The 10904-nt window shown below is 38.4% G+C and overlaps 1 protein-coding gene across 1 annotated transcript in view; it reads left to right on the top strand.

Annotated features, from left to right (window-relative positions):
• The first annotated feature begins 260 nt into the window (after positions 1-260).
• The window catches only part of UNC93A (unc-93 homolog A), a 20897-nt gene continuing 10253 nt past the window's right edge, over positions 261-10904 (top strand). The window contains exons 1-4 of the mRNA XM_015818464.1: positions 261-423; positions 1959-2140; positions 6285-6514; positions 7898-8026. Of these exons, the coding sequence (XP_015673950.1) occupies positions 337-423; positions 1959-2140; positions 6285-6514; positions 7898-8026 (628 nt within the window). The 5' untranslated portion in view covers positions 261-336. The remainder of the gene's footprint in view (positions 424-1958; positions 2141-6284; positions 6515-7897; positions 8027-10904) is intronic.

The raw sequence follows: 10904 nt of genomic DNA, 5'->3' as shown, positions 1-10904 counted from the left end.
GGCAAGGAAGGGAGATCTGTTTTTAAAAAAAGCAATCTGGAAAGTTGCCTTGTGGCTGGAAATGATTTACAAAATTTTAGAGAAGACATCATACAAATGTTGTGTGCCTTCTGTGGAGCCCAGTCAATACTTCACATCAGGTTAATTGGTACCATTTCTTCCCAGTTGCTACCAGACTTGTAACATTTTCAAAGCCGAAGAAGGCAACCTTCGTGGGCAGGTATTCATATAGCTAACATGACTCCTTTATGTTAAAGGTGAAGGAAAGCTAGAATCCAGCCATTCTTAGACCATCATCTCTCAGGTTTCTCCATTGGGAACTTCGATGACTCAGCTATGGACTCATATCTGAAAAACGTTATTGTGATTTCATTTGGATTCACATTTCTTTTTACTGCTTATGGAGGGCTCCAGAACCTTCAGGTACGTGAACTATATTTGGATCTATGAGATCCTGTTGCGCACTATCCATTCCAGAATATGTGGAGAATGAATTGTACATGCTTTCTTCTCTTCTCTTCTCTTCACTTCACTTCACTTCTCTTTTTTTTTTTGGATTGATTAATTGAAGGGTATGGACCTAAAATGTTTAGGATGCTAACCATTATATTTATTGGTGGAGTGACTTTTAAGTAGTGTCATGTGACACAATGGTTGTGGGCTGATGTTTTACCAACTGTGCTACCACCTTATATAGAATTGATATAAAGTCATTTGCTTTCCACATTTCTCTGCTTTTATTTTTTCCTGATCATGTACATTTATATATACCTATGCATTTGTGTATGTGTGATGTGTATTCATATAATACTTATCATACTAAATATATATTGCCTAGACATGATTAACCACTCTGGTGGCTGCTTTATTTATTTCATTATGTCTTTTAATTGCTGTTAAAACTATTATCTGTAATTTTAATGTTCTGCATGCTGCCTTGGGAAAACCTGATTTTCAGAGGCAAAATGCTATTATTTTCAAACAGATGAGGTGAGGTTGCATAATGGAGGAAAGTTTTAACCCGCAAATTGAAATAAATCGTAAGTGCCTCAAGATAAGAGCAGTGATCCTGGTGGTGTGACCAAATAAATTTGGTTGTATCAGGGCAGAAAATCCTCAGCATCTATCACCTTTCAACAACATTCATTCCCAACAACCTGCTGCCCTTTCATGACTACATAAACCAGTGTGCCTGGCTGAGAAATTCTGGGAGTTGAAGTCCACAAGTCATAAAAGGGCCAAGTTTGAATACCCGTGATATAAACTATCAATCATCCAGGTAGACCAGATAGGAAACACCATCAGATGTGCTAATACTTCCTTATTGTAAGATTCCTTTCAAAGATTCAAATCCTTACAATTCTGAAAGTACAAAACTCCCGCCATCTCCTTTGCAGCCTCTGAAAGTCACTTTCTCTGTCCATTATGCAGCTGTGGGCCATGCACCCTCTTATCTGTTTGTTCCCTCAGCAAAGTCTTTCTCACATTACAAGAACTTACCACCTAACTTTCTCAGGCTGGAATAGCTTTGGATAAACATTAGCACTTTAATTGATTATTGGTGGCAATTGGTGGCTTGGTCAATCTGCTTCCTTTCTAAAACTGCCCCATGGCAAAAGACACTACATATTTTCATTGCTCTGTACAATAAAGACTGATGAGTCTGGATGCCCCAATAGAGGACCTTAATCTGTGGGCACCCATGGAGGGAGGCTTGATGAAATGTGTAGGATGACATCATCACCCATTCGCTCTGACTTCTTCAGAGGTCAGGACACAGTAAGCTAAGACAGCATTTTGTGATGACAATGCATTTGTCATATGTGTTTGATATCATGGTTTCATTGCCAAACCTCTCTGGCTTAACTGTGTCTTCCTCTGTTTTTATCTATCATTGTCCCCCATGCATTATCGTGTTTGCTATAAATATGTGCCTCTGTTGCATTTTGTCTGTACAGAGCAGCCTCCACTCTGAAGAAGGTCTGGGAGTTGCCTCCCTGAGTGTGATCTACGCTGCTCTCATTCTGTCCTCTATGTTTCTCCCATCAGTCATCATTAAGAAATTTGGATGCAAGTGGACCATTGTAGGCTCCATGTGCTGCTATATTACATTCTCTTTGGGAAACTTCTATGCCAGCTGGTAATAAGTATTTCCTAATTCCTATGACATTTGCAATGTATTGTGCCAGACACAAAGAATTAGGATCATTCTTAAGGTTGCAGCATAAAAGATTTATTCCAGCCGATAAACAAGAATCTAGTTACCTAAAGTTTAAAACTAAATGGGTACCAGATAAAGGTTAACAGAATTCAAGAGGGATTGGATTTGGAATGCTTGTGGGAATGCAAGGACTCTAAACTGATGACATACTTAACTCTACTCCCCAGCTCTGCCTTCCTTTCTCCATATTTGGGACAACAGATATAATTTCTGGCTGACTGATCTGTAGGGGGATACCACCATGAAAAATCTAATTGAATCGAACTAAATTGGAAAATGTATAACTACAGAGTAAATAGGTTGATATTTGTTCATTAGATGGTTTGGGCTTCACAAAAGTACTTTAGGATTTGATAGATGTTTTTAATGAATGCTTTAAGGCTATAAACATTACTGATACCTGAGGAAGCAACAGATAGCAGCTGGGAAGAAAAATGGAAAAATATCTATAGAAGAGGTATGAAACTTTTATTGACTTGAAGGACAGAACTGGGGGTTTTATGACATGCCAAGACCTGCAAATGAACAGAGCCAATAGACAACTTTGTATGTAAGTTTTAAAGAATGAAATAGGGCCTTCAGCTCCCTAAGATGAAGAGAAGAGAGAGCTTTTAAATATTTGAGATCAGGCCAGGGCTCAAAATGATACCAGTTTCAATACAGATAGAGCTCTTATTGGCAATGGAAATAGGGAATGAAAGCACAGCAACAGTTCCCTGCCCCTTGGAATAACAGGAGAAAAGAAAGAGAAGATCAGATCTGTGGTGAATAACTTTGGTGTATTTCTTCTGCCTCACTTAGCTTTGAGCATTTCTTCACACACACTGAGATCATTTTCAGATGTACTTAAAGTAAGACACTGGGAGAATCAGAGATCAAATAGTCTTACTAATTTTGGATTTGAGGGATAGCCATTTGGGTTGCCACAATTTCCATCTGTAAAATTGCAGCTGTTGCTTTAGACCATACTATAGATGGTTAAGATGGTTTTGCTGATCTCTGGTTTGTGGTTTTGTTTTTGTCTTTTCTTTTCTTTTCTTTTCTTTTTTTAACCAGTCCACCTCTGATATGTCAGTGAAGGGTTTCTCATCAGAACAACCCAGCCACTCACGTGCAGCCCTTTTCATGAGCTATTAGAACAGGAACAAAAAAGCAGAACAAATAAACAGATATGCTGGAGAGTGTATAGCAACTGCTTTTTGTAGCTGAGGCAACCACTTACATCTCCTTTAGCAAACATAGCCTGAGCCAAGTGACACCAAGCAAAAGCCAGTAAAGGCACCATCTAATGACAGGAGTTATAATTACATTTCAAAAGGAAAGGGTAGGGCAGGGGTCTTCAGACTTGGCCTTTTTATGACTTGTGGACTTCAATTCCCAGCGTGCCTGGCTGAGGAATTCTGGAGTTGAAGTCCACAAGTCATAAAAGAACCAAGTTTGAAGACCCCTGGGGTAGGGGAAGAGAAGTTTAGCTAATATTTTATCAGCCTGGTATCCTCCGCACCCCACCCCACCCATGATGTCTCAGAAGTACAGTTCATAGAATCATAGGGCCCTTATTCTGTCCCAAGCCAATGGTTGTCCAATCTTTTCTTGAAAACTTCCAGTGATGGAGCATCCTGGAGATTCCTTGAATCTCCATCCAGAACTTTGGCCAGGTTAGCAGTAGAAATCTGGGAGTAGACCCCCTCCCCAACATAGCCAGAGGGCACTAGTCTGGCGAATGCTATGTAACCCATGTACTTTAATTTCCACCAACCTCTAGTGAATACAAAAGAATCAAGAATATCGCGTGAGAAAAATATAACAAGGTAGCTTTACACAGCCATAAATAAGTTGGACTTGGACCATTAAACTCTCAAAAATCTTATTTCTTCTTATGAGGGCTTATTTTATGTGATCTTATAGAGGTAGTCCTTGACAACCATTCATTTAATGATTGTTCAAAGGTATGACAGTGCTGAAAAAAGTAACTTGCAACCAGACCTCGCACTTACAATCTTCACAATGTCCCAATGGTCATGTGATCAAAATTGGGTTGCTTGGGCAGCTGACATGTATTTATCATAGCTTCAGCATCCCAGAGTCATACGATTACCATTTATGATCTTCCCAGCTGGCTTCCGACAAGCAGTCAATAGGGAAAGCTGGATTCACTTAATGACTACCTGATTCATTTAATGATCATGGTGATGCGCTTAATAACCACAGCAACAAAATTCATAAAATTGGGCATGACTCACTTAAAACTGCCTTGCTTAGCAATGGAAGTTCTGAATCCAGTTTGTGGAAGTTTGAGGCGTATGCCGAGCACTATCTGCATATTAATCCATCCCTAGTAGCATAACATCTCTGGAATATCCTGCATTTCATTATATTAGGCAGTCAGATTTAAGTAGATGTGATGTAGACCAGGGGTGTCAAACTGCCGGCCCGCAGGCCGGACGCGTCACCAGGAAACCGTGCTCACCCCATTGCCAGCAATGGGGGAAAAGCTCCGATACATCGTGTGACGTCATGTGATGTCACAAGTTTGACATGTCTGATGTAGACATTCCAGAATCACAATGTCTTCATGGAAAAATCTTCATTTATATCAGGATAAGGACAAGTTCATCTACTGCTATAACACTAATTTCTCCATGCAAATCTCTCTATGTCTCTGTCTCTGTCTCTCTCTCTCTCTCTCACACACACACACACACACACAAGTAGAATTTTTGCTTGCTTATTTATTTTGTTAGATTGCTATCCCACTTTTTCTCTTGGAACTCAAGGTCATGTACAGAACTCTCCCTCGATCATTTTTCTCCCACAAGACATTTGTAGAATAGACTAAGCTGAGATCCTCCATGGCTGAGGATAAAATTGAACTTGAGCATTCTGAGGCCTGTAGCAATTGTTTAACCAGTGTAGCATACTCAGTTGTGAAAATCATGTTACGGGCAACTTTTGTGTCCATGCATTTTCACCTACTAGCAGGATCACAGGAGCAATGGGTATATAAGCAGTGTATTTTGCAGTGAAAATATTGGCTTGTATCTTTCTCTTCTTCTCCAAGGCCTGATCCAAATAATTTTCTTTCAGGACTTGCTTTATAGGCAAGAACAATAGAGTTCACACAACACCCACAGTGTACAGAAAAACTGAACAGAAGGTGCTTTGAAACAAAACAGGTTGAAAATTGTGTGATTTTTTTCTTGGTCCTGACAAATCATGAGTGAAGATTTAGGAGAATAGGTTCCTCATGAGCACATTTGTGTATGTGGAGAGCTTGTATATTTAAGCTCTGAGCAATGTGGCATTTCTAGTGGATTTGTTTATAGCTCTGTATGCAAAAAAACCCCCCTGATCTTCATGAATGCCTCCTTCATATTCATCGGTTTCTATTAACAGACTGAAATAGTTGAGGTAACCCTGAAAATACACTTTTACTTTTCATGTGAAAACAATGATCCCCTGGAACTGTCCGAGCTATCATTAAAACATATTCTTTTACAGTGGGGAGAGGGGAAATATGTCTATATAATATATAACTATACAAACTGACTCTACAAATTTAGGAAATAAATTTTAAATAGGAATGGTAAGGAGTCCAACTGAACAAACTTAGCATTCCATTCTAAAGAGCTGCAGTTTCTGAATCACTCGCAGGGTCATCACACACGTAAAATTCATTACACAAGCCTAGTTTTGATTTTATTAATGCCTGGCTCACTGTAGAAAGCCTATCTAGAAACAGCCATACTTGTTATACTAGGCAAATAGAGGGTGGACATCACTTGAGTTTCTGGTGCCAAAGTTGCAAAGAAGCAACTTGAACCTCTGTTGGTGATGCCTTAATTCTGTACTTGTATCGTGACCTCTTATGCAACTCTGTAAGGACTGGCATTAGAGTGATGATGACAAAACACATAAATCATTATTTGCCCGGTTTACATTCTGTTTTTGTTCTTGCAGAGGGAGTACAAATAATACATTTCTCTGAAATTCAGTGCAATGATAAGTGTTTTGGATTTATATTTTGTTTCATAAAAATAACCAAATTACGTATTTTTGGCAGGTTTACACTCATCCCCACATCTATGATCTTAGGACTGGGAGCAGCCCCCCTCTGGTCAGCCAAGTGCACTTACCTTACTGTGGCTGGCAATTTATATGCTCAGAAAGTGGGGAAAATTGGAAAATATATAGTTACCCAGTATTTTGGAATCTTCTTTATGATATACCGGTCCTCTGGAATCTGGGGCAATCTAATAGCATCTCTGGTCTTTGACCAGACTCCTAACAAAGGTAATTATGTTTAAGTAGACATGTAGTAAAGAAGACACATGAAGCCTATGTTATTTGTAAATAATGTAATGAGAAAATAAATGTTTTAAGGCTTTTAAAACTCTTGTCGAGTATTACAACCGACCTATGTTCTCTTACTCTGCCTCTTGGGCTTGCAAATAACTGATTCCAGATATAGTTCATATATTGCATTAAATCGGAACGTAGTTTCTTAATTTTGGTTTAGCATATTAGATAATCCCATGCAATTTTACACTAGTTTTACTAATCTGCTGACAAATTACCAAGCTGACCCTAACAATGATGTTTCTAGCATTTACACTAAAGAATCAGTCTATGGGTTTATATTCTATGTTTTAATTATTTTTATTTTAAGTTTTATTTAATCCTTTAGTGTAAGGATAATAGAGGCTAGATGGATTAGAACAATAGTTAGTTCTTCTAAGAAATTGTTTGGGATTGAATGTTATTAATTAAAATAATTGCTAATGGGGCAATTTTACAAAGATTTATTCATAATGGATATAAGTCCCTCATTGACCAAACATTACTATTAGGAACAAATCAGAAACGGTTAGTGATACTCTTGAAATGTTTCAAAGGACCATACTCAACTCAAAGGCACAATTACTGGGGGTGGGTTGGGAGGGGAGAATTCACAAATAATATTATACTACTGTGAAACTTTACTCTATTTCATCGTGTGCATCAACCCATTAGCAAGTTCTTGATATAACTGCTTGAACTTCTGGACCAGGAAAAGCAATTCTCTCTAAAAAGCATTTAGAGAGAAGGACTTTACAGCAAGAATGCACAGTGGAGACCACTTAGGAATTCATTTTTTATATAACAGAGTGTACAAGGGATTAGAATGGCCCCAGCCCTGTTAGCCTTTCCTAAGGTTCTAAAACCTGGCTATGTTCCTGTGCCTGGGGTGCTCAATGGCCCTGTTTCCTGGCTGTATTACTAACAGATCAAGTATCTTTCTCCTATGTATATTTAATCTGGATGTTTTCAGTGTTTTAAAATATTTTTAGTATTTTTAATTGTAACATTCTTTTCTGAATTGTATGCCACCCAGAGTCATTGAGATGGGTGGCTATAGAAATTGAATGAATGAATGAATGAATGAATGAATGAATGAATGAATGAATGAATGAACCAAGTTCAGAGAGTATCATAGACCCCATGGATATTTCTTGTATTAGAAATAAAAACACCAAGGCAGTTTAAATTTCTATGAAAGAAAGCTTGAAAACCGATGACACAGAATCACAACTTGATTGTATATTTGGCCTTCATTTGTATATACAGCCTTCATTTTTGTCTGTATTTTGACCATTAATAAATCCCTTTTTCCTTTTTATGTTTTTAATGTATTAGTGAATCTCACAGAAGCAGATGTGGTGTGCTGTGGTACAGGCAGCTGCATGGTAAACACCACAGATAGGACTGTGACATCAAAAGGACCATCTAATACTTTGATCTATACTTTGATGGGAATCTACACAGGTAAGCATCTTTGGCATCCCATGAAGGAAAGCATACATAATTTGTATGTATAATGTATCAGAGTACATTTTAAAGTTACATAATGCAGGACCTTACTAAAGCTAGGTTCTTGGTTTAGGTAGTGCCTTGATAGGAGATTATCTAGGAAATTTGCTTTTCATGCCTTGAGCTCCATCATAGCAAGATTTAAGTGGATAAATTAATATATCAAATGTTGAGTTCTTAATTGTGAGATGGTTCAGAATGGCATAGAGCAGGGGTAGGGAACCTTGGCTCTTTTATGACTTGTGGACTTCAACTCCCAGAATTCCTGAGTCAGCATGGCTGGTTCAGGAATTCTGGGTATTGGAGACTTCCGGTGGCAGGCGATTTCGCTGGTCGCAGCTGTTTGCTGCCTCCCGCCTGTTTTGCGTAAAAGCCGGTTTGACAGCCAGCATCTGCTGTCAAACGGCTTGATACCTTTCCCCTGGGCATAAGGGGATCGGTGAGCTGCCCGGGGTAGGAGTTGAGTTCCCGAGTCGTCCTATATGGACGATGTAGGCNAAAAGGTGGCGGAACTCAAACCTGGCCACGCCCTCATCAAACCCTAGGACCGCCCCTTTAGAGAACAGGAATGCAAGTAAAATTTGGGAGGGGCTATTTCCGGTGTGGGAGGGGCTATTTCCGGTGCGGCCGGCCCGGAAAAAGGTGCCGGAACGCGGTTCCGCCGCGTTCCGGCTGAAAAAAAGCCCTGGTTCTTTGTGCAACCATGATGGGTTCTTCTTGGATTTCTTTTTTGTTTTCAGTGGTATTGTGCTGGTCTGGGTTTTATAATCATGTTTTTTTAGAGTTGCCCAAGCTTCTTGAGTTGTTCTAACCTTTAAGATTTTCATCCATGGAATTCTTCCCAAGCTTTCTCTGAGTTTGTTGAAATCAGCTCTTTTAATGTCTAAGATACTGATTTGATTATGTTCTATTGCTTGTGTCTACATTATATTGAATTCCAATATGACACAATAACAGTAAGAACAACAACAACAACAACAACAACAACAACAAAATAATAATAATAATAATAATAATAATAATAATAATAATAATAATAATAATAATAATAATAATAATAATAATAATAATAATAATAAACCAAACTGGCCTACAAGAAAGACCAAATGAAGAACAGAATAGAGGCATGGGAAGACAAAGCACTACATGGCCAATACATTAAAAAAAATAGCTGGAAAAGCAGATAATAACAAGACCTGGCAATGGCTAAGAGCAGGAAAGTTGAAGAAAGAGACTGAGGGACTAATTCTGGCTGCACACGACCAAGCCTTAAGAACAAATGCATACAAAGTCAAAATTGAGAAGACAGCAACAGACAGTAAGTGCCGCCTGAAGAAACAGTGGACCACCTGGTAAGCTGCTGCAAGAAGATTGCACAGACTGACTACAAGCAGCGGCATGATAAAGTAGCAACCATGGTGCATTGGAAGATCTGCAAGAAATATCATTTGCCTGTAAGCAAGAACTGGTGAGATCATAAAATAGAGAAAGTCATAGAAAATGATAAAGTTAAACTGCTCCGGGACTTCAGAATTCAAACAGACAAGCACCTGCAACATAACATCCCGGACTTAACAATTGTCGATAAGAAAGACAAAAAAGTCTGGATAGTAGACGTGGCAATGCCTGGAGACAGGAGAATAGATGAGAAAGAACTGGAGAAGATAACAAAATACAAAGACCTGCAAATAGAAATAGAAAGACTGTGACAAAGGCAAGCAAGGGTAGTACCAATAGTAATAGGTGCCTTGGGTGCAATCCCAAAACAACTATTGTTTTGGCTTTGACAAATTCACCATTAGTCAGTTGCAAAAGGCGGCCTTACTAGGAACTGCTTCCATCCTGCTACGATATCTGTAATACCATGAAACATCCACATCTGCCTATCCCAGGTCTTGGTAAGAACTTGATAGGTAGACAAAAATGCCAAATCCAGTCTGAACATCTGTGCGATGATCAATAATAATAATAATAATAATAATAATAATAATAATAATAATAATAATAATAATAATAATAATAATAATAATAATAATAATAATAAAGTTGGAAGGTACTTTGGAGGTCATCTAGTCCAACCCCCTGCTCAGACAGGAAAACCTATACCATTTCAGACAAGTGGCTGTCCAGTCTCTTCTTAAAAACTTCCAGTGTTGGAGCATTCACAGCTTCCGGAAATAGGTTGTTCCACTGATTAATTGTTCTAACTGTCAGGAAATTTCTGCTTAGTTCTAGGTTGCTTCTCTCTTTAGTTTCCATCCATTGCTTCTTGTCCTGCCTTCAGGTACTTTGGAAAATAGCTTGACTTCCTCTTCTTTGTGGTAGCCCCTAAGATATTGGAACACTGCTATCATGTCCCCCCTCGTCCTTCTCTTCATTAAACTAAACATACCCAATTCCAGCAACCGTTCCTCATGATAATACCACTTTGCAATGCCTTGGTAAGGCCACATCTTTTTTCCATTGTAGTGACCAAAACTAGATGCAGTATTCCAAGTGTGGCCTTACCAAGGCATTGCAAAGTGGTATTAACACTTCACATGATGACGAAGGAAGTACAATTATGATAATGTTGTAATAATTGAATTTGTTTGACTTAATTAAAAGGGTGGGAATTTAGGTCCTAAAGGTTCTTTTTTTTTTTCCTCTTTTTTCTTTTTTTGATTTAATAATGGTTGAAGGAGGTGGACTTACTCTTAGCTAAAGTTAGATATAAATATGACATTAAATGTTATTGGATGGGTTAAAAATGTCTCAAATGTGTTTCTTTTTCTGATTTAATGACGAAGGAAGACTATTATAAATATGATTATGCTGTAATAATTGAATTTGT

Source organism: Protobothrops mucrosquamatus, unplaced genomic scaffold, assembly GCF_001527695.2.
Source record: "Protobothrops mucrosquamatus isolate PMUCROS unplaced genomic scaffold, P.Mucros_1.0 scaffold_135, whole genome shotgun sequence".
Lineage (NCBI taxonomy): Eukaryota > Metazoa > Chordata > Lepidosauria > Squamata > Viperidae > Protobothrops > Protobothrops mucrosquamatus.
This window is presented reverse-complemented; position numbering and strand designations above follow the sequence as displayed.